Source organism: Ochotona curzoniae, unplaced genomic scaffold (genome assembly GCF_017591425.1).
Source record: "Ochotona curzoniae isolate NIBS_2020 unplaced genomic scaffold, NIBS_Ocur_1.0 patch266, whole genome shotgun sequence".
Classification (NCBI taxonomy): Eukaryota; Metazoa; Chordata; class Mammalia; order Lagomorpha; family Ochotonidae; genus Ochotona; species Ochotona curzoniae.
This window is the reverse complement of record NW_024466824.1, coordinates 21646-48296: the sequence shown is the minus strand read 5'-3', so window position 1 is coordinate 48296 and position 26651 is coordinate 21646. Positions and strand designations below refer to the sequence as shown.

General features: G+C 55.9%; 1 protein-coding gene across 1 annotated transcript; it reads left to right on the top strand.

Annotated features, from left to right (window-relative positions):
* Positions 1–7118: 7118 nt before the first annotated feature.
* Positions 7119–10197, top strand: LOC121166949 (early growth response protein 3). Its single transcript, XM_040996286.1, has 2 exons — positions 7119–7360; positions 8831–10197. Exons 1-2 carry the CDS (start codon positions 7207–7209, stop codon positions 9838–9840), a joined length of 1164 nt encoding a protein of 387 aa, XP_040852220.1. The 5' UTR covers positions 7119–7206; the 3' UTR covers positions 9841–10197.
* The last annotated feature ends 16454 nt before the right edge of the window (positions 10198–26651 follow it).

The window sequence follows — 26651 nt, the reverse complement described above, 5'->3', positions numbered from 1 at the left end:
GGACTTCTATTTTCGTAGGGGTCTCCCTGGCAACCTGCATAGGCCCATCTTCCCCTGACCCCAGCAAATTCTTGCCTCAAGAATAAGAATTCCTTTAAATTAGGCACAAATAGGTGTTTAAAATGAAAATGTCAGGCCCGGTGCAGTAGCCCAGTGGCTAAAATCCTCACCTTGCATGCGCCAGGATCCCATATGGTCACCATTTCTAATCCCAGCAGCCCCACTTCCCATCCAGCTCCCTGTTCATGCCCAAAGCCTTGGGACCCTGAATCCATGTGGGAGACCCAGAAGAACCTTCTGATTCCTGGCTTCAGATCAGATCAGCTCTGACCGTTGTGGCCATTTGGGAGTGAGTCAGCAGATGGAAGATCTTCCTCTTTGTATCTGACTTTCCAATGAAAATAAATCTTTTTTTTTAAATTAAAAAATAATAAATGAAATGGAAATGTCAAGGGCTAGTGTTGGGGAAGAGTGGGCTAAGCCACTCCACATGGCCAGTTTGAGTCCCGGCTGTTCCACTTCCTACCCAGCTCCCTGCTGATGCACCTGGGAAAACAGCCCAAGATGGCCCCCGTGCTCAGGTCCCTGCCATGCGTGTGAGTGACCCCAATGAAGCTCTTGACTTCGGCTTGGTCCAACTCTGGCCATGACAGCCGTCAAGGGAATAAACCAGCAGATAGAACCTCACTCACTCACTCTCTCTTTCAGATAAATAAATCTAAAAAAAAAACCAGTGTAGGAGAGGATGTTTATCCTAGTGGTTAAGACCGCATCCCATGATGGAGCACCTGGATTCAGGTCCAGCAGCTCTGGCTCAGTTAACCCAGATCTACAGGCAATGGGAAGCAGATTCTTGCCACCCCTGTGGGAGACCTGGATCACCTTCCTAGCTCCTGGCTTTGGCTGGCCCCAGCTCTGGAACCCATTTGTGGTGGGAATTCGGGGGAGTGAGCTAACACATGGAAGCCTACTCCCCTACCCTGCTCCAAATAAATACCTACTTTTTAGGTGAAAGTGTGCTATTGGCTTAGAGAGGATCCTGTTGCCTTGGGACCACCTGGGAATTGGGCTGGCACTCAGCATGCCCTGGTGGCCATCACACCTGCTGAGAGGCTCTAGCAGAGGAACCCTTGCCCTGAGTTCCATGGGAACGGCAAGCTTTGCACTCCATCTCTTTTGGGGCCCAGGGTTCCCGCCATCCCTGCTGGGGTGCTGGTGCCCAACATTCAAGCCGGCCTCTCTTGTACTCCTTGCTTCTTCCATGGAAGGAAGGAAGGAAGGAAGGAAGGAAGGAAGGAAGGAAGGAAAGAAGCAAGCAAGCTTGGTTGGTTTTTTCTATTTATTTGAAAGAGTTACAGTGAGAGATGCAGAGGTCTTCCATCCATTGATTCATTCTCCCAAGTAGCTACAATAGCTGGGGCTGGACCAGAAACTAGGAGCCTGGGGTTCCATCTGGGTCTCCCATGTGGATGCAGGAGCCTAACAACTCGGTCCATCTTCTGCTGCTTTCCAACGTGCATCAGTAGGGATCTAGATCAGAAGAGGAACAGCTGGGACTTGAACTGGTGTCCCCTATGAGATGCCAGCATTGGAGGTGGCAGTGTAACGTACTGTGGCCCAATACCACCCTCTCTCATCCACATCTCATTTCTTTCCCCAACACAAGCATGAAGGGGTAAAGGATGGGGTTAAGGACCTTCACTTTGGAGTCCCAGAGGGGGTGAAGTTCAACTATTTGTAATCAGATGCCTCCACAAAACAACTGAAGCTCTCCTCATCAACACAAATCATCTCCTAATTTCTATTGATTTATTTCCATTTACTTGAACGGCCAAGAGACGGAAAGGGAGAGACACTGAACATGGCCTTCACAGATAGCCATAACAGCCAGGGGCTAGGCCAAGCTGAAGCAGATAGCCACAACAGCCAAGGGCTAAGCCAAGCTGAAGCAAAAGCCAGGAACTCAAGGTCTCCCCATGAGCATGTTAGGGACCAACTATTGGAGACTGCTCTATCCCAGAGTGCATATTACTTAGTAGGAATCTGGAATCAGAACAGTGGGGAGCCAGTGTGGTTGCTCAACTGGCCAATCTTCCACCTGCAGTGCCAACATCCCACATAGGCAAAAGTTGGAATCCCGGCTGGCCAGCAGATAGAAGATCTCTCTGTATCTCTCCTTCTCTCTGTAAATCTTTCAGATTTTCTTCAAGAAGGTTCTTGATTTTCTTTTTCATTTCTTCAGCGACACATTAGTCATTCAGTAGCATGTTATTTAACTTCATGGTATTTTTAATTTCTTCTTTTCTTCCTATTGTTGATTTTGTTTTGTTTTGTGGATTTTCATTTAAGGGGATATACAGTCATTGTGTAATGGAGACTTATCATATCCAGTAGCAGGTTATTTAACTTGATGGCATTGTAAATTTCTGGTTTTCCTCCTGTTGTTGATTTTGTATTGTGGCTTTTCATTGAAGGGGATGTATAATGGGGACTAGCATATCCAGATGTGAGGATGCAATGCAGTATGCATCTCTACTTCCAGATCAAAGATGGACTCCCAAGGAAACTGTTAACTATATCTTGACAATAGGATGCTGGACTCTGCCGTTGTCCATGCCCGCAATGATGGACATATGACTGTTTATGAAAAATTATACTATAGTAATAATGCAGGGAAACTTGGGAGGTGGAGGGAACTTGGGGAGGGAGGCAAGGGAAATCGAGCCAGTTGGGAGAGTGGAGTGAAGCAGTGGACGGAGGATCTCGCTCTCTCCCTTCCTTCCCCTATGCCCCCACCCTGGCCCCCCAAAATGGCCTTCCAGGAACACTCCACCAGGGTGGGTCCCAGAAACTGGTGCTTGGTGTGACTGGAGGAAGCCAGAATGTCTCTGGTTCTCGGGTCCATAGCCCAGACAGGCTACTTCCCAGGGGAACCTTCCCTAGTGTATAAACTTGAGGCTCTACGTGGCCAGTGCCACAGGCTCCGCCAAGTAGGGGCTTCTTGTAAGGCAGCAGAGGAAGACTAGGTGAGAGGCGAAGTTCAGATGGCAGAGGTGACTATGTGACCTTGTCTGTCCCTGCAGTGGGTTTCAGGAGCCACATTCCCCCTTCCTTGTCCTTCGCTGAAACACACACCCCAGCACTGGCTCCCCCGATCCCCTGCCCTACTCAGACAGAAGCTGTCCCCCAAGCTGCAGTGAATGAAGCCAGCTGGATACCAAGGGAAGTTACAGGCAGGGCCCGGGCGGTTTTGGCTCTAGGGCACAGGGCCTAGCTTGCCTCTCACCAGCTCCAAGGGCGGGACGCCCTGAACCAGTGCCTACTCGCTTCCCAACAAGTCCTGGACTTCAAGTTCAGGTAATTAGGCCTCTGGCAGTCTCACCTGAGCCCGCCAATGAAGCCAATGAACCCGAGATAAACATACTGGGCCCCTCTGCTAGGGAGGGAGGGAGGGAAGGAAGGAAGGAGAAAAATTTAGAGGTGGAAATGAAGAAAAGGCAAGCAGAAGGCAGAGTGCTTTGAGTTTCTCCTGGACCCTGGTACCCAGCTGCCACCCTCACCCAGGGGGACAATAGATGCCTGCTCTGGCTGCAGCCTAAATAGGAAGCAGACTATGAGGGCTTAAGCTCGCAGGGTGGGGACCAGCATCTCCTATGGGTGCAGGTTGGAGTTCCAGCTCCCCATTAGTGCACCTCGGAAAACAGCAGAGGAAAGCCCAGGTGTTGGGACCCCTGCCACCACGGTGTGAGACCCTGCAAGAGGACATCGGGATTATTGAAGAAATGGGCCAGTGTATCTAAAGTTTAAAAACAGAAGCCTTGATGAATACTAAACTGAATACACCCATCCTAGGGAAAGAAATAGCAGGAAGGAAAGGGTAAGGCATTTTAGCTCTGAAAGGCTCCTGTCCAATCTGGCTGACACCACCGCATGGCCCACCCCTCCACCCCACGAGTGCAGTTCCTGGGTGCAGCGAGCCCAGCCAGCCAAAAGGATTTTGGGGGTGGGAGGTCAATTCTGCAGTGATCTGAGTCTTGTGGTCTTTTGGGTGCTGAAAACTGGAGGACGCTCCAATTGCCCCTGCCTTTCCCAGCGCTGACCCCCCTATGCCACAGGAAGAGGTGCACCTGAGGACAGGTGCAAATGGGTGCACGGTGGGGTCCTCCGGAGTTGGGCTGGCAGCCTAAGGCCTCTCTCACTTCCTTCCCACCCCCTCGAGCCCAACTCTGCCTCACGCGGCGAGACGCGAGCATTGCAGTCAGGCTGGGTGTGGGGCAAGGCAGGGAGACCCTACGGCTAGCCCAATACCATGGACCTCGGTCCCGACTCGACCCCCCAGACAGGAACCCACCGGCACACGCACACACACCCCAAGACCGTGCAAATGCACGTGCAGCAGGAAGCGCGCCCGGAGGACAGAGACCCGCCGCTGAGCATGCACGGGTCTCCGTCACTCCCCGCCCCTGCACTACCGCTGGGTTCCAAGGCCCCAGGCCGGAGCCGCTGGCTGAAGTTTCACGCTCCCCCCGCCCCCCCGCCACACACATACACACACAGAGACACACACATACACCCAGACCGCCTCCCTGGGTGACGCTACAGTCTGTGCGGCTCCTTTAAAGGCTGCGGGTTCCGTTCTTCTTTCCTTTTCCACTGGATGCCAAAATATGCAAATCCGGAGACCGGAATCTGCAGCCAAATCAAGCCGAAGAAGGGGCGCGGCCGGCGCGTCACCGGATCCGCTCCTTGTATGGCTCTTCCCGGCTTGGCCCGCAGCCCCGGCGACCCTCCCTTGCAGCCGCCGGGGCCCCTCCCGCACCCAGCCCGGCTCACACCGCCGCCCACGCCCCCCGACCTGGCGCTCGCCCTCCCCCCTCCGCCCCCAGGGACGCAGCCGGGGGCGGGAAGGCGCTGCATGCCCTGATTCCGGCCGGAGCCCGGGACCGCTGCAGCGCGCTCCCTCCCCGCGCCGCGCGGGCGGAGAAGAGCCTGAGGGCGCGTTGCGCCTCCCCGGGATAGGAGTGGGGGAGCCTGGCGCGAGAGAGGACCGGGGCTCGCGGGCGGCGGGAATCCCTTCTTTCCTGAGAACTGGAGAAGATCCGGGGGAGGCCGGTCCTCCCATCCCCGGCTCTCTAAGCGAGTGGCAAAGGAGGGGAGGGAGCGGGGGTTGTCATCCACCCCAGCACGATGTGCGGCTCGGGAGTTCCTCCCACGCGTCCCCCGGCCTGCGTGGCCCTCCCACGGCGCTAGGCCCGGGGATCCGCTCTGCCTCCTTGTCAACACTCCCACTCTCCCCTCTCCCCAAGGATGCACGTTCCCCCAACCCCGCAATTTCAACTCGCCGGCGGGGGGGTGGAGAGGGGAGGAACGCGGGACTCACCGCGCCCACGCGGCCACGATGAGGGAATCCTCCCCCGCCAGGCCAGTGTGATTCGGGTGGCAGCCCCAAGCTCCCGAGCTTTCCTCCCCCTCTGTAGCGGCCCAGCCGCGCCCGCGCGCTTAGAGAGCAGGCCTCGCGGAACGCAGCCACCCCCGGAACCCGTTGCGGCGCGCGGGGAGGTGACTGCGCCCCGGGTCGGTATACAAGCCGCGCTTAACTGCGGGGCTCCGGGGCAGATGGCAGTAAGGACTGCCCTGTGGCGGGCGAGTGCTATAGGTCGGGACCAGGGCAGGCTGTCGCGATGGCGTGCATGCAAACTGTGGGTTCTGAGTCCTCCCGCTTGCAACTCCGGGACGGACCCTTCGCAGGCAATGGCACACAGCGACTGTGCCCAGGCGCGCTGGGTCCTCCTGCCATCCTGTGGCCAGAGGGGTTGCCTGGGAGCTGTTAGGAGATGATGTGCCCGACACGTGTTCTCCATGCCCCCAACTTCACTCAGTCTGCACGCCAAAATGGCACATTCTCAAGCCGGGACGTACGAGGCTACAGCCTGCATCGGCCCGGGGACTCAGCTGGGAGTGAGCGCAGGATCCAAGGCCCAGGAGAGGGGCGATGTAGAGGAATGAAGTCCCTACCAAAGTTCTTCAGACACTGAACCGAGAAGCACCCACACTCTGGAAGCCCCTCGTCTCTGGGGACCAGTTCCTTTTTTCCCCAGTCTGGAGTAGGAAGGGTCCCGAATGCGGAGGGGCTGGGGGAGCTCCTGGGAACAGGGTCCGAGCGCGCCTTTTCCGGTTCCCCAAGCAGCCAGCAGGCATCTGCGAACGGGATCAGACTAGGATAGTGGGGAGTAGAGAGGTGTTAGAGGTCACTTGCAAACAGCCCTCGCCTTTCCCTCCGTACCCCGCTCCCCAATGAGCGCAGAATCTCCAGGCCAAAGCACCCACTTGAAGGCCGGGTTTGGACTCCGCGCCGCGCGCTACGCGCAATACTCGCGGCGCTCAGCCGCGGCGCGCTCTCCACTCTGCTCGCACATCTTGCTCCCTTCTCTTCTCGGCTCCTTCTCCGTCTCCCTGTTTTTGTTTTTAGGGTTTTTTGGTTTTTTATTTGTTCTTCTACTTCTTCCTTTCCGAGCAGCGGCGAGCGGTACGGGCGCTGCACGCCGGCTGCGGCCCGCTTCCTGCTTTCTAATGTTCCATTGTGAGGAGCTTCCATTGTGACGTCGCGCCCCTCCGCCGGGCTCTGGCTGTCCATATATGGGCAGCTACGTCACGGAGCTTTCCCGGGGCTCGGATAAATAGGCTGCTGGAGTTCCCTGGCTGGGAGCTTTTGGGCAGCAGTGAGCTTGCTAGGAAGCGGCGGGGCTGGTGGTGGTGGTGGTGGTGGTGCTGGTGGCGGTGGCTGTGGCGGTGGTGGCAGCGGCGGCAGAGGCAGCGGCGGCGGATCGTGGGGCGGGGGGGCGCCGAGGGCGCGCGTCTGTTTGTGAGACCGTACTGAGGCGGCGTGCGACCCCCTGAAGCCAAGATCGCCTCCCCCCAGGCCTAGCCCCTACCCCACCCCTCGCACACGCCCCACCCCCGGGGACCCACCAGCCTCTGCCTGCACCAACTGAGGCTCTCCCGCCCCCCCACAAAGAATTTACTGCCCCCCCAAAAAAGCCAAGATCCCCTCCCTGGGCCCATCCCTTCCCCTAGTCCCTACCCCCTCCCCCCAGAACTTTCCCTCCCGCATGCTTTTGCCCTGCACCACGATCGCCTCTCCGATGCCACGGGCCTGGAAGCTGCGCTAGGAGCGGGCGGCGGCGGCTGCGGCGGCTCTGGAGTGCTATGACCGGCAAACTCGCCGAGAAGCTGCCCGTGACCATGAGCAGTTTGCTGAACCAACTGCCCGACAATCTGTACCCCGAGGAGATCCCCAGCGCGCTCAACCTCTTCTCCGGCAGCAGCGACTCGGTGGCCCATTACAATCAGATGGCTACAGGTAAGGGCGGCGGGGAGGCGGCGGGGTAGGCAGGGAGGAAGAGGAGGAGGAGGAGGAGCAGGAGGGAGCGAGCGAGCAAGCGAGCGAGGAGCGAGCTGACGACGGAGGGCTGCAGGGCTGGCTGGAGAGACGGACACACGGATGGATGGATGGATGGATGCAGAGGTGGGGGAGCGCGCTGGGAATTTTCGGGGGAGGGGGCGAACGGCTTTTCCCACCCACTCCTCCCACCCTCTCCGATCGGGAAGACTCGGTTGGCGACGCCACCGCCACCGGGAGCTGCTTCGGTCCTCCCGGGTGGGGGCAGCTGCCGACCGGAGGGAGGCAGAGGAGAGAAGGAAGGCAGGGAGGGAGGGAGGTTCGAGTGGCTCCGGGTTCTCCCTCCCCGCGCGGGGGGCACGATCGCTGGGGCTGCGTGCAAGGCGTGGTGCCGTCGCCCCTTTTTCCGGGAGGAGCCGGGCGTCTTTTTTCACCCGCGCTCTCCCCCCTCCCCCTTACTCCCTCAGCCTCCCACCCGGGATGGAGCCATGTGCGGCGTGGAGTCCCCGCGGTGGGAGAGGTACTGCGACGCTGCCTTTCCGGGGCGTTCAGCACAGCCGTGGGGGTGTGGGGCCTGCGGCGGGGGAGAGAAGGAGGGGGAGGCCCACCTGCGGGTCGTCCCCGGGGGTGGAGTTGGGGGGTGATCCTGAGGCCCGGAGAGCTTGCGCGGGCCGGTTTTTCGCCGCTCTGCCCTCTCTCTTTAGCTGGGGCCGGGGCTTTCCCCACCCCCCCAACACACACACGCACACACACACACACACACCACCCCTCCAGCAGGAGCTGAAATCTCCTTCAGGCTCAGAGGAGGCTGAGGCTGGGGCTTTGCGGGGTAGGTGGGGGTGCGGGGTGGATATGGGAAAGCTCCCTTGGCGGGCGGTACCCTTTTACTCTCGGAGGACAAAGCGTCGGAGCGCTCGGGGTTGGCGACCCCAGCGCAGCACGCATAGTGGGGGGCGGAGGGGACGGCCTCTCCGGGGCGGGGAAGAAGGCGCGCGGACTGGGGCCGTGGAGAGAGGCCGAGTTGTGCGCACTGGAGAGCCAGAGCCCGGCGCGCTTCGGGTCTGAAACTACCTGTGGCTGCAGCTACCTGCCCGCCCCACCTCGGGAAGAACAACAATGCTTGCGGAGCGCGCGCGCGCGCGCGTGTGTTTCTCTGTGTGTGTGGTACGTGAGTGTGTGCGCAGCGTGTGCCGTGTGTGTGCCGCAGCCGTTCCACACCCCGATCCGTAGTATTTTGTGCCGTATCCAGGTTGCGCTTGGGAGTGCGGCGCCGCCCGCATTGCGCCGGGGCACAGCGCGCTCTTCTCTGACCCCATGCGCTGCGCACTCCGCCCGGCCGCGCCCTCGGCACCTGGGCCAGGACCTGGGCGCTGCGGCCGGCAGCCGGCTCGGCCTCACTCACGCCCGCCTTCTCTTCCCTGCTCTCCGCAGAGAATGTGATGGACATCGGTCTGGCCAACGAGAAGCCCAACCCCGAACTCTCTTACTCCAGCTCCTTCCAGCCAGCCCCCGGCAACAAGACCGTGACCTACTTGGGAAAGTTCGCCTTTGACTCCCCTTCCAACTGGTGCCAGGACAATATCATCAGCCTCATGAGCGCCGGCATCTTGGGGGTGCCCCCAGCCTCGGGGGCGCTCAGCACGCAGACGTCTACAACCAGCCTGGTGCAGCCGCCGCAGGGAGACGTGGAGGCTATGTACCCGGCGTTGCCCCCCTATTCCAACTGTGGCGACCTCTACTCGGAACCAGTATCTTTCCACGACCCCCAGGGTAACCCAGGGCTCGCCTACTCCCCACAGGATTACCAGTCGGCCAAGCCCGCTTTGGACAGCAATCTCTTTCCTATGATTCCTGACTACAACCTGTACCACCACCCCAACGACATGGGCTCCATTCCGGAGCACAAGCCCTTCCAGGCCATGGACCCCATCCGCGTCAACCCGCCCCCCATCACTCCCTTGGAGACCATCAAGGCATTCAAAGACAAGCAGATCCACCCGGGCTTCGGCAGCCTGCCGCAGCCACCACTCACGCTCAAGCCCATCCGGCCCCGCAAGTACCCCAACCGGCCGAGCAAGACCCCGCTCCACGAGCGGCCGCACGCCTGCCCGGCCGAGGGCTGCGACCGCCGTTTCAGCCGCTCAGACGAGCTGACTCGGCACCTGCGCATCCACACTGGCCACAAGCCCTTCCAATGCCGGATCTGCATGAGGAGCTTCAGTCGCAGCGACCACCTCACCACGCACATCCGCACGCACACGGGCGAGAAGCCCTTTGCCTGCGAGTTCTGCGGGCGCAAGTTTGCGCGCAGCGACGAGCGCAAGCGCCACGCCAAGATTCACCTCAAGCAAAAAGAGAAGAAGGCGGAGAAAGGCGGGGCGCCCTCGGCCTCTGCGGCGCCCCCCGTATCCCTGGCCCCTGTGGTCACCACCTGCGCCTGAGGTTCGGGCCCCCGGATCCCCACTTGAACCCTTCCAGTGCCTCCCGGCTGTTCGCTTGAAAAGCAGCGGGGAAAGCCAACCACGCAGGCGCAGGGGCCGCGCCCTGGCCCGCTCCATGGACGTGCGGCCCCTGGTTCCCCTTCGACACCCCCTTCCTCCACACACACGTGTACGCGCGTGCGCGCACGCCAGTCCCCAACCTTTGACACCGACCTGCGAGGTCGGAGGCCGGGGCTAGAGCCGTCTTTTCCTGGCCATCAGTACCGCGCCACTCCTCGCCTCCCCTCGCGGCTCCTTAGCCAAGGCACGGGGGCGGAAAGGTGGCGTCTAGCCCGCTTTGTTCCGTTCGGATCGTCTCGATCCAGGGGCCAAGGGGCCATGCCAAGGACTGAAGGTGGGAACCCCTCTCGACCCTCGCACCTCACTGTTTGCCCCGCGTCTCCTTCCGTTTCCCCTTCCCCGCCCCGCCCTTCGACGACCCGCCAGGGTGGGGTGAGGGAGTACGGAGCGCACCAAAGCGCGGAGCAGGTTACCCGGCGCACGCGCGCGCGCGGCCGCGTGCGGGGTGTGTGCGTGCTCGCATGTGTGTGTGTGTGTGTGTGCTGCGAAAGGGGGTGGGTGCGGGACGTGTGTGTTGCGCGTGCGTACGTGTGCGTGAGACTCTGGAGCTGAACTTGAGCTGTGTCTACCCTAAACTCTTCCTTCGCTCTGCAACCTCAAGTGTCCCAGGCGTTGGGGCCTGCACGTGGCTGGAGGAGATGGGTTTGCCATCAGGTCTTGAAGGCCACGGCCGCCGCTTCGGAGACTCTGGTTTTCCGTGCGCTTTCCCTCGCAGGCCGCACCTAAGCATGCAGGTCCATTTATCCTTCCCGCCAATCATGAGGAAGGAGAAGCTCTCTTGGTACTTCCTGGGTCATCGCCGACACCACAGGTAGAAGTTAAGTCTGTGGGGCGTGCGTGCGTGCGTGTGCACACGCGCATGGATATGTGTGTTTGTGTGTGTGTGTGTGTGTGTGTGGATAGCACACGGTCTGGATAATTCCCAGCAAAAATGAAATCTCTAAGGTACTTGGGCGTCCGGTGCAGTGCACTGTAGGCGTCTACAGCTTTAAAGGGTTTCTTTCTTAGGAGACTTGGAACTGCTGAGCTGAGAGCTACACGTGTTTGGGGGAATATTATAAACGCACCTCGATCTCCAAGTGTCCCTCCTAGGGACAGGGAGTATTTTTTTTTTTTTAATTTGTATTATTTGTTTGCAATCACCCAGGTTGAGGAATGAGGTGTATCTGTCCCAGGCTGGTGTTAGGCCTTCTCCCTGCCCTACCTCCTTGTGCCTTCTCGGGTACCCTCCCCTTCCCGGCTGCCTGCCCAGGGTGGCTGTTTGGAAGGGGAGTGGCAGGGAAGGTGCCCCCCTACCCCCTGCCGTGGCCTCCTAGCAGATTTCCCACTGAATGTATTACTGACTCTCCTATGATCACTAAACCACCCAGAGAGGAGCAAAAATCTGCGTTTACAGAATGTCTGTCTTTAAAGTCACTTTATGCGTGTCCCACTTTTTTTTTTTTTAAGCAAGGAAAATCACTTTTTTGGGAGGGGTGGACAAATAATACCAAAAGGATGCTAGCGCCTAGAGGGGAGCAGATCAAAGAGTAGGGAGGGGTTGTGTGTTTCCAGGTACTGGGACTTTTTCACAGAAGGGTGAAGGAGATGAAGTTTGCCAGGAGGGCCCGTGGTTTTGTTGTTTTTTTTTTTCTGTTTATTTTTCCTTTTTTTTTTCCAGCAGAAAGGTGAAGTCTTTCATTGCAGAGACAGTATTTTGCTGACTACTTTTTCTAATGTGATGACTATTACCAAACATCAATTTTTGGTGACTTCAAAGCTGGAAGGAGGAATCAAATTTCCTTTTAATATTTTTTTCCTGGCTCCTTCCGGGATATGCATGTCACTGCATGACGACTGAGTTTTCCTTTGTTTTAATAAAACTGTTCTCAGACATTTAAGCTAAACTATGAGAAAAATAACTTTGTTGCCAAAAGGTTGTGCTATTCAGATTTTTTTATATGTCTGCATGTTTTAAAAAAAAAAAGAAAAAAACCCATGAGAGAAAATGCACTCTAACTTATGTGAACTGAAAGAAAAAAAAAATCAGGTTTTAAACAGGAAAACCTATGAGGAATGATATTTTTTGAAAGACTTTTGTATAAAGTTGAGTACTTAGAAAAAGACAAACCAGATGTAATATATTTTGTGGATGTTTTTATTTCTTGGATTTATAGTACCTTATACTAAGGTTAAAAAAAAAAACTATGCTTGATATTGTGAAAAGGTGAAATTCTTCACCAACATTTCATTTGCTCTTTTGTCACATTGTTATGCCGATATAGTTCCTGGAAACAGCATTTTTAAAAATGAAATCTTGAAATGGTGTAATGTCGTGCCATTTGCACTGTGAGCAAATGCCGAAACAGTAAATATATTCTGTTTGCTGACAATCAGCCGGACTATCAACTCTCCTTCTTTGATCCTTCCTCGTTTTCATGGCATAAAGTCTGGCCTGGTTTTTTTTGCTTCCTTTTGTTATCGGTGCTCTGTTGGATAGGTTGTTCTGCTTTGCTTTAGCCGTTCTTGCTCTGTAAAATGAGTGGAAGCATGGAAGCTGGTGATGCTGGGATCCCGGTCACCATTGTGTGTGGGTTGTATGGCATGGCAGATCTGTCTTGCAGTATTTCTTTGTCTAGTCCAAAGACAGGCAGAGTCACCTTCACCCCTTGTGGGGCTTGAAACCGCCAGAAGGATGAAGGGAACGGGTTAGGTAAACTCGTGGGTGTCGGGGCAGGCAACTGGTGTCTTGGGAAACCTAGTTTCCCAGTGGGTATTTGGACAAGGGTGGGGAGAGTGAAGAAGGGAGGGGCTGTCCGGTTGGTGACCTGGGCTCCTCTGACCGTCTTCAGGAACCCCAAAAACAGGCTCCTGGAGAACCTTGCACAGTAGTTTTCTTAACTAAAGCTTTTGAAGCCTGGAAAAAAAAAAAAGCAGGTGCAGACTTGACAGGGGTTCTTTAAGATTGGCAAGATAACCAACAAGATTGGCAGCTCTTTTGTGGTCAGATAATTGGGGGTGGAGGGGAGAAAAAGAGTCGGGTTTTCAAGTTCTATGGCCCTAATCCCACTTGGATAGGAGTCTTCCCAGCCTCGCTCATTAACTGCCTGGCCCGAAGTGGGGGAAAGATGGATCTTTGGAACAACCCAAGGCGCTCTGGTGTCTGAAGGGAAGAAAAAGACATAAGACGCTAGGGGAAGCACGTGGAGAAGGGTCACATTGGGTGATTTCTATTTTCCATGTGGACACACTCCTTGCCCTAACCCCAGAACACTCCACCATCCTATACCACCTCAACTGACTAGCCCTCACGTTTTCTCCATTTCTCTTGAGTACCTGTATTGCTGGCAGTAACAACTGCATCCCACATCCCTGGCCTCATTCTCTGGAGTCTTTAGAATTCCTCATCCCTGTAAGGAATGATTGAGAAACCCCATCTTGACATCTTGGTTATGTGTTTTGCCTGTGAACTGCCTCCCCGAGCAACAGGACGTGGGTCAGAGAGAGCCCCAAGTTGGGGCAATAGGGCACCAAGTGGGGGGCTGGCAGGTGACATTCCTCAGTCCCCATGGGTGTTTTGACCAGGCCGGTCACAAAGTTATAACAACTTTGGGTCATGTTCAGAAATTATCCTTGCTACCCCAGGGCTTGCCCACCATGAACACCATGGAGAGAGGGTGGGGAGGTGGGGGTAGTCATATGGATTGTGGTTACTGAGAAGCCCAGGCCAGAGTCAGATGGGAAGGTGGGCAATGGCCTTGGAAAAGAACACTTTTGAAGGGGGAGAAGTGAGGAGAATGTGTGTGTGTTGTGTGTGTGTGTGTGTGTGTGTGTGTGTGTGTGCTCCCACACAATAGGAGAGTGCTGGCTGCCATCTTGACTGCCTTTGGCTCACCACATGGAACTACAAATGCCCAAATGACAGCTTTTAATGGAGCCACAGCAAAGCAGCCTTCTTTGTTTAAACAGGGAGTCCAAGATGGTGGGAGAACCCCAGTGGCTGGCGGGTCATCCGTCTCCTTGCCAACCTGCCTGGATGTTTCCTTCCAGGTGTCTTCTGTGTTTTCAAGTGGAATATTATCAGGGAAGATAGCATCACTGGGTGTCTTCATGGTTAGTACCCAGCCCCACCTGTGCCTTCTCCAATCAGACCAGGCCTCCAGAAGTAGACTCGTCAACAGCCTACTACAGCTGCGTGATTAACAAACTCACTCTCCATTGGTGGCTGTTACTCAACCCAACCTGGTCCAACCACTGGGTTACTTGGCAATATGGCAGTCCGCCTGGCTGGCACCAGCCCCGGGTGGTGTAATCACTGATTCATATTTTGTAGCTAGATAAGGTTGGCCCAGATAGCATCACCCCAGCTACCCAACCTGCCCAGGGTTTTGTAAGCATGGGGAGAGGAGACTCAACCCTGAAACTTAGGGATGAAGCAGGGAGCCTGTGGAGGAGGGGGCGTGAGAAGGAATACATGGTGGCTTTGCCAACAAAAAGTCCCGCATTAAGTAAGGCAGAAAAGTCGGGGGGAGGGGAACAGTTCTTTCCAAGTCATCCCCTAGGTACTTGGCAGGTGAGCCAAAGGACACCGCACTCACACTTCAGTGTACCCTACACCTTAGTAGTAGTGTACTGAAATTAGGACTTTTCAAATTTGTACCTATTGCCCTGGGCTTGGGAATGAATGGGATACTTGGAGAGAAACAGAGGCCAGGAGTGTTTTTTTATGATGGTGGCAATGGGTGTGTATCAGTGTGTCTGAGTTCACTGGATGTGAAAAAAGGAATCGCAAGATGGCTTTGGAGGAAGGAGGCAATGGTTTGTGGTGCAGAATTTGCCCCCCGTAGACCCAGGGGCAGAGGTGGGTGGGTGGTAAGCTGGCTCTGGCAGATTCCCCTAGCCTACCTTCTGCTGACGAAAGCCTTGTGGTAAGCTGGAGGACTCTGAGTGTCCCCAAGGCTACAGATCACACTGGCTTTGCCATGCATCCTAGCCCTTGAGACTTTGTCACTCTTTGTACTTGGTGTCTTCTGTCAACTCCATCTGTAACATTTTCAATCACTGGCCATTTTCACAGGCCCATGCAAGAAGGTGGCATGGGCCGATACAATGTGCTGAAGCTTTCTCTCTGCCTTGCTCATGCCCTAAACAGGACAGGACCTGTCCTGCCTCTTTCCTGCCTTGAGCACTGCCACTTGCCCCCTGGCCTGGAATTGGGGCTGTTCTCTGCCACCACCACCTCTTCTGAACACCAGGAGATGCCAACGCAGAAGCCCTTATTCTTCCCCCTCTGGCAAGCAGGACAGTGAGTGTGGCAAACATTTTCTTAGCCATCTTCCTCAAGGGCTAAGGCAGCTACCACAAGGCCACAGAGTTGCACATGGGTGTCAACAAGACTGCCCTTCATCCTAGGCTCAGTGGGCAACACACCAGCACAGAGTCTCCTTAACATAGCCTCGCTGCTTCCTGGTCTGGCCTCCTGGACATGGGGCTTCCTGGGTTCCGCAGTGCCAAAGGTCCAGGGTAAAGAAGTCTCCCTCTGGGCCTTAGGGTGACCTCAATCTCAAGCATCCCTGCTTCTACAAGTTTTCTGCTTCCCTTTGGTTGTTCAGGGGTGGGAGCAGAGGAGCAGGGCTCAGTAGCTGCCCCCAAACCTCTGATTGATCCTGCCAATTTTGTAGGAAACTGGTCTTTCAAGCTGGCTGCCTCCATCACCCATCTCCAGCCAACTTCAGTCCCCTGGGGTCACCACTGAGTTTCTGGCAATGAATTGTCCCTCTACTCACTCGCTAGAGGAAACCAGGGGTCAGCCAGCCCTGAGGCTGGGGACATACCCCCATCAGGGGATCACCATGATTTGAAACTGGTGTGTGCTTTAGGAGGGCCCAAGCACCCAGAGTGTTCTGTCCCTATCAAAACGACAGGTTAATGGACCAGGACAGAAGTGGGCCTCCAGGCTGCTAGCATCTGGCACCTTCTGTAAGCCTCCTGTTGCTGACTTGGGCCTCAAGGCCTGAGGAGCAGACAGCTTGATAACCCCAACAAGCCACTCCTCTGGCTTCCCCGTGGGGCCCTCTGCCTGCTGGGGACCCATGCCTCCCTCCTGGATCTGATTCTGCTGGGCCACGATCCTGCAGCCTGGGTGCTTGGGTTCTGTGTTTCTCCCAGCTCTGTTGCTGCCTCTGCCTGGTTCACATGAGGCCGCGCAGATGGTGCCTGCCTGGCTTGCCGGCGCCTGCTCTGTCAGCCTCTTACCTTCCTTGCCTGTGCCCTGTTCCCCTCCTCTCCCCAATTTTTCCGACACACCTGGAAAACAGAGTCTCCATCTTTCCCTAAGGACTGGGGCAGCCACGCAGACCCAGATGGTACAACCCTTGTCTCTGCTCATCAGAGATCTGCCTGCCAGGCATGGCTCCCCCCAACCCAACCCTCCAAAGGGCACAAGAACCTGACCCTAGCTGAGGTTCATTGTTGCCTACCACCTGGGCCCTACCCAGGTCTTGCTGATTCTCGCTCGCTCACTAAGATGGGTGGAGGTAACACCTTCCTGACCCTGTATCAGCTGCAGGATTACTGACTGTGTCATTGGGCTGTGGCCTTGCTTCCTGATCCTTATCAGGGATTTCAATAAAATGCAGCAGCCTCAGTTGCACCCCATCCAGTGCTCTGCCTTCCTCCCAGGCTTAGTCATCCGCCCTTCACCTCAAGCCTTTAGGCCAAGTCTCAGCTCCCAGCCATGGAGAGCCGGTTGGAAAGGTTGACAGCGTAAGTGGCAATGGGAGAGCCATGGAGCTCAGGGCCCTCCCTTCATCCCATCCCCCTTGGGGGAGAACCCCCACATCTCCACCCCCTACCCCCCACTAGAGATGTAGAGTCACCTGGTTCAGATTATGTCTGTGAGTCGTTCACGCCGGCAGAGCCAGTTAGGGCAGAACCGCCACGTCAGATCCAGAGTCTGGGTGCTGGGGCCCCCAGACCATAGGTGATTGCTTCATTTGTTTAGCAAATATGTTGTGAGGGTTTGGCACATGCAACACATGCTTCCAGGCACAGGGGGAGTGGGGAGAGCAGTGAGCCTTTTTACCCATCAACAAACAAACTGGAGTATGTTGTGTCCCACTCTCATTGTGTTATAAAGAAGAGAGGGGAGGTTGCTGTGATGCCTGGGTGGTCCAGGAGACCTCCCATGAAGGGGCCTTTGGAGCACAGATCCATAGAGTGATGGGACAGGCCAGGGGCAGATTCAGGCAGAAGGGACAGCGTGTGCCAAGGTCCTAAGCAGGCAGCGTTGTTGGACTGTGCAAAGGGTGGTGGGACCAGAGTGGCCGCTGGAGAGAATCGAGGAAAGCATCAACAGCAGTGGAAGGCAGCATGAGACCGACTCTTGGCATCCCTCTTTAGACAGTAAAAGCGTCCAGAAGAGGCAGACGGGCCGGCATTGAGACACAGCGGGTTAAGCCTCAGCCCATGACTCCAGTATCCCATATGAGTACCGGCTCAGATCCTGACTGCTCTGCTTCCAATCCAGTTCCCTGCTAATGCACCTGGGAAAGCCATGGAGAATGGCTCAAGTGCTTGGGTCCCTGCTACTCCATGTGGATGGAGTTTCCAGGCTCCTAGCATCAGTTCTGCCAGTCTTGTGTATTTGGGGAATGAACTAGTACATGAAGACCTATCTCTCTCTCTCTCTCTATCCCTTTATCATGTCTCTCTCTCTGTGCAACTCTGCCTTTAAAATTAACAAATCTTTTAAATAATAATAATAATAAAAAGCAGCAGCAGACAAACCTCTGAAGGCTAATGTTCAGGAGAAAGTCCCCCATGGCATGACAGGCCCAGGGCAGAACCCCAACCCGCACCCTGCACCCAGGCTGCCAGGCTATAGGCTAGTCACCTTTCCCTGGCCCCCAGCTGTCTGTCTTTTCAGCCCCAAAAGCAACACCCCCATTCCTCTGTGTGGCTTCGTGACCCCCATGAACATCACCTTCTTACACTTGTAGTGTCTCCGTCCATGGTTAAGTAGTTTCATTACTGAAGAAAAAAAAAAATTCTTGCTTCCCTTCCCCCGGAATTTGTTTTTATTTACTTTTCTGGTTTTCCAGTTTGTGTTTCCCTCCCCCCCCAAAGCTTCCTTCAGTCTGTCCCTGATACTTTGTCACCCCAAATGTCTTTGCATGTCATTGGTTCAAGCCTGCTGGGCACTGGGCAGAGGCTGGGAGGAGGGGGAAGGGCCAGGCAGTGCTGAGACCAATCAGGAAGTTTGCCTTCCATCCAGGGAGGCAGGTACCGCAGCTGGCTGCATGTCAGGACTAGTGTCATGGGAATGGTGGCTCCCAGGGGAAGGCACCTAAGCCATGGTCTAGAGGGAGCAGGATGGAGCGGGGTGGGCAGGCAGAGGAGGTAAAGGAGCTGGGCAATCTCCTAGGGGATCCCAGAAAGGCCTCTCCCAGGCCCCCCAATAATATCGATCCCCACCCTCACCACCCCGCCTTCAACCCAGGTACCATGAGTGCCAAGAGCTGTGCTCCTGACTCTGGGGCTGGCCTAGGATGCCCCCTTGGTGGCTCAGGGCTGACTGGGGAAGATATGGGGTGGCACTCAGTCGCCTGTCTTCCTCCTGGAGGGGAGAAAAAAAATCCCAGTGACCCAGAGGCCCCCAGAACAGAGCAGCTTGGAGTCTTTGGAGTGTGCCCAGCTGGCTGGGTGGAGGTTGCCCGGCACAGATGACACATCCTATATCATGTTCTGGTGGCTTCTCCTGGCTCCAAGGCTGGGAAGGGGCAGGGGGTAGGTTGGGGGCCTTGGAAAATGCAGCCTCAGATTGACATTGGTCCCCACAGAGCATCTCAACAGCTGGCCTCCACCTGCCCTGCCTCAGCGCATGCCCTGAGGGTGAACTGGGATGAAAGCACCCCATGTCCTTTTCTTATGGGTGCCTCCTCCCTCATACCTCCACCTTGCCCTCTCCCAGCCCACCCACCTGCTCTTCTTGGGCAGCTCCGGTTTCTAAAGCCAAAAAGAGCACAACAGTGGCTTCAGTCCCAGCACCCTCATGCCCTCCTGGACTTGACATTGCCATCAGAGGAGTCAGCGGCCTTAGAGAGAGTCCCCCAGGCAACTTCAGACCCCCAATACCTGGGAGTCCTGGGGCCATCACACTGTAAGGGAGGCTCACTCCTCCATTCGCAGCTGGGGGCTGGACCAGGACCCCCCAAACTCAAACTCCAGCCCCGCCCTCTCCTGACCATGGAGAGCAGGTCAGATGGCTATGTGGGACTCTACTGTTGTCCAGCCCTGGGCCTGGAGTAATGATAATCTATAGCCATATGTATTTCCTGGAATGTGTGAAGCTCTTTACTTGGTTTTGTTTGTTTAAGATTCTATTTGTAAGAGTTCCAGAAAGAAGAAGGGAGGGAAAGAGGGAAGAGGAGAGGGAAAGAGGGAGAGAGAGAGAGAGAGAGAGAGAGAGAGAGTCTTCCTTCCACTGCTTCACTCCCCAGATGGCCACATGGCAAGGTCTGGGTGAGGCTGAAGTCAAAAAACCCAGAAGCTTCATCCAGAGCAGAGCTCAGGTGCCTGAGCCATTCTCCACCGCTCCCCCAGGCACATTTAGTAGGGAGCCAGATGGGAAGTGAAGCAGCTGGGACTCAAACTGGCATCCTTGTGGGATGGCAACTTCTTAAGTGGTGGCTTAACCCACTATGCACTGGCCTCTAGAGTGTGTGTTTAGATCTTTTTTTCCCCCTTATATTTGCCTGAAATAGGTGTGGAAGGGGATATGTACTGAGGTCCCCCCGGGTTCGGGTGTCATCTTGACCCCCATGCCGCAACTATGGAGCCATGGCCCACAAGGCACAGACCAACTCTGTGTCCGAGGCCTGGGAGGCCTGGGGTCGGCCAGCTGGAGCCAGTATCCTGCTGATGGGGCCCCGGGGGTCGGGAAGACTCTTGTGGCATCTCTGTGCTCGGGTCAGAACTGAGGCTTTTCATTCCTTGGCTTGAAAATCCACCCTGAGAGCCTCTCAGAAGATCCTGGAAGAACTTAATTTCTTCTTTCCATCCCCAAAGCGGCCTCTCCTTCCTTCCATTCCTCCCGCAGCTGCCTGGAACAGCCACCCCTCCCTGTCGGCACACCCTCTGGCCTCTGGCTCTTATCTGGGGCATCAGCCATGTATTCCATCCCTCACCCCGCTACGGAACAGCATATGCTGGTTTCTCAACCACCTCTGGGTCAAGCCTGTGTCCTGTGAGTTGAGTCACAGACTCCATCCCCTCCCCAGGCCTCCCAGGTCCTAGGGCAGGGCTGGTTGAGCTAGCTGGTAGGGATGGTTCCAGCCCTTCCCCATAGGTCACCTCCAAGGTCCATGGGCAGCCCTCAGCTGGAACCTTCCCAGCCTTCAGCCTGGTTTGCTCTCCCTTGAAGATGTGTTAGGTTACCAGCCAAACCACCTAACAGCCCATCTGCCTTTGCTCCCCACGGCCACCCCCTCTCTCACTGATCACAGAAACTGGACCCGGTCAAGGGACTTGGGTGACACATCTGTCAAATGGGCAGGATAGCGCGTACCGTGCCTCAAGGTCCCACAAATTTCCTAAGATCCTCTTCCAATTCTCTTAAGCCTGCTAATTCTTGGCTCTCTCTCTCTCACTTTCTCTTTCTCTCTCTCTCTTACTTTTATAATTCCTCATCTACCAGCATTTAAACTTCTCAGCTTGCTTGGAGGAGTCTCAGCCAGTGTGACCCCCCCCCAACCAAGTCTACAAGTCCAGGCTGCCCTTCTCCCCACTTCTCTGCTAGGGGGAGAAACCCAGGAGTTACAGCTCAAAGTTGGGTTCCTTGAGGGGCTAGGAAGGCATGCTCTGCCTGGCATCTACCTAGCGAGAATTGCCAAGGAAAGGGGGAACAGGGGGTGGTGACTCCTCTGCGCGCCTGGCATCTCCCATCCGAGCACACCTCCTGCACTCCCATGCACACAGAAGCCCTCCTCCCTTCTCCCACGAGCACAGCACCCCCAGCACCCGCTGCTGCCTTCCCTCCTCCTCACAGCTCCTCTCCCCACACTGTGCTCTCCCTGGAACACACCCTCCCGGCCCACCAATCCTGCTCAGGCTCGCAGCACCAGCTCCAGAGTCTCCCAGCTCCCCGCTCACTCCCCCACCCTGTCCCTAGCTCCTCCGCTCCTAAAAGGGTGGGCTCCTGTCTGCCCCAAAAGGAACATGCCTTGGCTTCCCCAGGCCGGCCTTGGTGGCAAGGGTCTCTGCTGCCTTCCCCCACTCCAACCTCCCCTCTCCCTCAAGAAAACACCTGCTTCCCAAGACTCCTCGTTACCCCTTCCCTGCTTGAAAAGCAGCCCAAAGCCCCCACAGCCTGGGCAGCCCCTCCCCAGCATCTGGCGAGAGGACGCAAAGAAGGAAGAACTGTGGGTTCTTTTCCCTGAGACTCCTAGATTTTGTACCAAAATGCAGGGTGTGCTCCTGTTTGCATTTTTTTTTGTTTCCTTTCTGAAAATAACCATGAAACTATCATTTCCTCCCACTGCCTCTTCCCTATCTTATTTGGATTAGCAGAGTTGCTGGGAGAAGGTGGTTGGGAGCCACCGGCAGCCTTCCTCTCTGACCTGGTCCAAGGAGCTGGCATATAGCTTTGGAGAAGGTGCTTCCAGATGGGTGCTGGGTCCAGGGGGTCGAGAGCAGGAGCACAGACCTCAGCCACCTGGGTTGCTGTGATTGTCCTTCGTCACAGGCCTCCAGGAAGTCAGGTTTCTGCCCCCCCCCACCGTGTCCTGTGGAAGCAACCTCTGCGCTGTTGGTGCAGCCAGTGGGAGAGGAAGCTACTGTGGATACAGACTCTTGGAGTGTGTGCAGTGGTAGACCCGCTGACACAAGGAGGAAACTGGGGTCCTGGTGAGAGGACCTCATTCCCCTCTCTGTCTTGCCCCAGTAACTCTCAGCTATTTTGCTCCCAGCTACATGGCTGGGTGATGCCAAGTCAGGGGTATAAGAAGAGCCGGCCCACTGAGCCCTGCCACATGCTTGAGATGCTGGACTGTCCCCATCATCACCCTTGATTTTAGCCAGGAAAGGTGACAGCCCTGCCCATCTCAAGCCCTTCCTGATGTCAGGGAACCAAGGCCCAGGACAAAACAGAGTCTGGTAGCAGGGAAGTAAGTGGTTACAAAGGGAAGATCTCACTGCCCTAAGAATAGCCTTTTCATGTTCACGTGTTCATTTACTTGGAAATCAGATCTATAGATAGAGAGCTTCCATCTGCTGGTTCATGCCCCAGATTGATAGCAGTCTGAAATTGGAAGCCAGGAGCTTCTTCTGGGTCTCCCACATGGGTGTAGGGGCCCAAGCACTTGGGTCACCCTCTGCTGCATTAGCAGGAAGCTGGATTGGAAGTGGAGTAGCTATGACTTCAACTGTTACAGGAGGAAGCTTATCCCACTAGGCCAAAAGCATCAAGATTTGCTTATTTTCTATTGGAAAGGCTGACTTTATAGAAAGGTCTTCCATCCACTGTTTTACTCCCCGAGTGTTTGCAAACACCAGAGCTAAGCCAATCGGTGATCAGGAGCCTGAAGTATCTTCTGAGTTTCCCATGTAAATGCAGGATCTCAAGGCTTTGGGCCATCCTCAACTGCTTTCCCGGGCCACCAGCAGGGAGCTCGATGGGAAGTGGGGCAGCTTGGGCAAGAACCAGCACCCCTATGGGATGCTGGTGGTTGCAAGGCAAGGATTTAGCCGCTAGGTTACGGCGCCAGGCCCAAGGACAGTCTTCTTAACAGGACCCCATTTAAAAGGCTGTGGCCCCAGCAGTTTGCTTGGCTTACATCTGGTGGAAGAGGACGCTGCGCGGGGAGGGAAACCAGTGCACGATCAGAGATGGCTGAGGCTGGGAGAAGGGCTGGTCACCCCCTGGCGCCACCCCTGTCCCTTTCCCCGCATCATGCACTGTCTGTGGGGGTTCCCTCCTGAGCTGTCCAGAGGTAGTGGCCTCAGTGGCTCTCCTTTCCCTCCTGCCCAGCAGTGAGGTCTCCTGCCTCATGCATGCTGAATACCAACTTCTTCCCAAGAGTCTGAGATGGCAGCTGCTGTGGAAGCTGGCCCCTATCTTACTGCCCAGGAAGCAGAGCCTTTAGCCTTGAACCCTCCAGCCCTGCAGTCTTTTCCTGGCTCATCCACCAACTACCACCCCCTCTCCACCTGCCCCTCAACCAGGCCTGCCCCTTCCTTCCCAGCTGGTCCCTTTTCCCCCATCCCACCCCCAATGTCCCATGCCAGCCAGGCCACGCTACCGGGCTATTTGGGGCCCTGCCGGCCCTGCAGTATAATCAGTGTCCAAGGATAATTGCCACCTGCCCTGCCGGTGTCTGGGGGCTGTCTCGGCCACAGCAGCAGGGGGCAGACACCCAGCAGCCCAGCCTCAAGTGAGGTCAGGCTGGGGCAGTCCTGCCCCCACTCCCTGGTGTTGTGGCTCCAGACCTGCCAGGATTCCCCAGAGAAAGCGACCAGTTCCCAGGAGCTATGCTCATCTGGGACATCCTGTGGCTTCAGCTGGCACTAGGGTCAGGGGGTGGGGTGGTGCACGTTGTCTCAGCTGGAGGACACTGGCCTTCGAGGGAACAGCAAGGAGCTTTTGAGGCCAGAGCACACACATGGCCTGTGGATGCTGTGATTTCAAGAGAGGCAGCAGTAGCTGCACTCAAAGGGCAAAGTTCTCTGATCTTTGGAGACATGGACAGTTTTTTAAAACATCAGGTTCCTATCTTTTTCTTTCCTGTAGTCATACAAATGTCCCGGTGCTTGCAATTCTTTCCACGCATATATGCAGCTTTGCCACTTGGAGGGGGCTGCTCAGAGAAGGCCGTTTCAGAGTCAGGATGAGGCCAGAAGACCAGGACTCCTAGCAAGGCCCATTGTTTCTCCCCACAGCTCAGGTGCACTAACCTCTTCCCCAGCAAGACCCAGAGCTCCTACAGCACCTTAGCCACACACACACACACCCCACTGGCAGCAAAAGAGGTGCCTTTGGCCAAGGACTCCAGGCCAAAATCCCCCTTGAGAATGGAGGGGATGGGAGAATGATCAAGTGCAGGGAGCTGGGCACCCCTTCCCCACCTGCCAGCAACTGCCTACCCCTAGATCAGAGCCTGGGCACAGCGTGCCATCACAGCCAGCCCAGAGTCAGCATGCTGAGCTTCCCCCATCATTCACCTCCTACATGTAACCCCGGCCCCACCTGGAGAAACAGATCACCCAAAGCTGACGTAGGAGCCATAGGCTCAGTGGGCCCCCTGCTAGCATGCTCTCTCTCTGAGGTGGATGCCTCCTACCACTGTATGCCTGGGACCACCTCAAGGCCTACCCATCAGGGGCTCCCCAGCCTCCAGCTGGCACACTCTCCCAGCCCGCCTCCAGGCAGCCCTTGGCCAGATGCCTGGGGAATACGACGTGGTCCAGGGGGGATTGCTTTGCCTCCTGGGTACACTGTAGTCTCCTCTCTGGGCCCGGGAGCTAATCAGAGAGCAGGAGGGGGAGGAGGGGGCTGCTGCCTGCCCTCCCTGGTATCTGCAGCCATCCACGGTGACTAATGCTCCCAGTTGGTAAAAAGGCAGTGTAATCAAAACACATTTTTTTTTAGTCCTTAAAGTTAGTCATTCTTCCAGAGTGGAGGAAAAAAAAAAAAGCTCACAGCCGGCACCATGAAATGCAAGCTCAGAGGCTCCTGGCACTGCCACTGGGTGGGATACAGCAGTCATGCGGTATGGTGTGTGCGGTGCGGTGCGGTATGGTGTGGTCTGGTGTGGTGTGGTGATTCCCCGTGCGGGCCTTAGGCTGGGGCCTCCTGCTCTGGATCCCATGGCTGTCCTCCCTGCATAACTTCGTCTGTTGCTGCTTTCCTGGCCATCTGGGCCATCTGATCCCTGGAGGACTTCCAGGCCAAGGCCAGGTGCTGCCACCTGCCGGGCCTGACAGCCCCAGGCTGGAGGAAACAGACCATCACTGAGGTCTGGGGGTGCCCGATCCTGGGGCTCCTCCTGTCTCCACCCCCCTGTTGGTTTCTGAGCCTCTTATACCCTGACACAGGGGCAGAGGTGGTGGCAGAAACCTCAGGAGCTGTGGAAGAGAGGTGCTATGCCCTAATGGTGAAAACTCTGAACTGGCAGTAATGATGATAGTACTATCTTACAGGGTTATTACAGGGACTAAACATGAACTGGTTAGGATAGTGCTTGGTGTGTCGTGGGTGCTGTATAAATAATTCATCACAAAAACTCTGATAACAAAACAATAAGGTGAAACATACACAATCAGATAACTGGGTCATGGCAGACATTTCTAGTTAATCGCAGAACTCCAACAGTAATCCAGACTGTCCAACATGATGCTCCTGGCAGCCAGTGACAAGTAGTCCAAGGTGGCACAGCTGGCGCAAGGTGGCACATTCATGTGCCCTCCCGGATATATCCAGGACGCTTGCCATTGCAATCAAAGAAGATGAGATCTGCAGTAGGAAGGACACTCCTAGATCGAGACAAGTATTCCCAGTCCTGACTGCTTCCTGCTACTGGGTTTCGATGTGTCACCTCACCCTGACTTTTGGGCAATCAGTGTGAGACTCTTGATTTCCTGTCTTCTACCCCTGCTGCTGCTTCCCCTGATCCTCTGGTCTACCCCATGTCCTTGGCCTTGGCTGCCTAGGGGACACCTACTGAGCAGGTGCAGAGCAAGAGGCATCAGGACCATGAAACTGCACAGAAAACGCAGGGCCAAAGGACTGGTTTTGTGACACAACAGGTTAAGCTACCACCTCATCCCATGAGCACCAGTTCAAGCCCCTGTCGCTCTGCTTCCCACCCAGCTCCCTGCTAATGCACCTGGGAAAGCAGCCTGAGATGGCCCAATCACTTGAGAATCCCAACCCAAGTCATCTTTGTGCGATGGGATGAGCCTCACACAGGGACAGTGGGGAAGCACCTGCTGACTCATCACTGTAAACAGCACCTGGGAGAGGCCAGGGGACTGAGGACAAGGCTGGGTTTTCTGTAGCTTTCCTTCTGGAAAACAACCCTATGCCCCACGTTAGACCTCTGTTTTCCTGAACACGCATCACTCCAGGCTCAGCCTGTTGGAGAGCGGCAATATTTGCCAGGCTCAAAAGCGCCCACCATCCCCAGATCCCACTGCTCTGTTCCCTTCCTGCAGGGAAGGGTCAGCCTGTATTACACTTTCCTGCCTGTGGACTGATTTCCGGCATGCCACAGGGAGGTGTGTCCTGGCCCAGGGGTTCAGTTCTCCAGGATCCTCTATCTTAGGAACTTGTACTAAGTCAGCAAGAACCATTGACTCAGACCCCAGACATGCTGAAGACTTTAGGGTCATTCTCCATCACTCATCTTACAGAGGACAACACCAAGTTTCAGAGGTCCGTGACTTATAGGACAGGAATGAAACTAGGGGCCTCACCCATTCTCATCCTATAGCCCTGAAAAACACTTCCCCTAGATGACAGCGGGGGCCCAGGCTAATGCTTTTGGAGATATTAATGCTCACTGTGGGGCAATCAAGGAATAGGTGGGAGAGCTACACAGAAATGCCAGGATGCCAGGAGACACACACACACACAGCTCCTCTTCCACCCATCACACCCTCCACAAAGCAGCAAGGGCTGTCTCGTCCCTTCCTGCCTCTGTCCTCTGCCCAGGCGA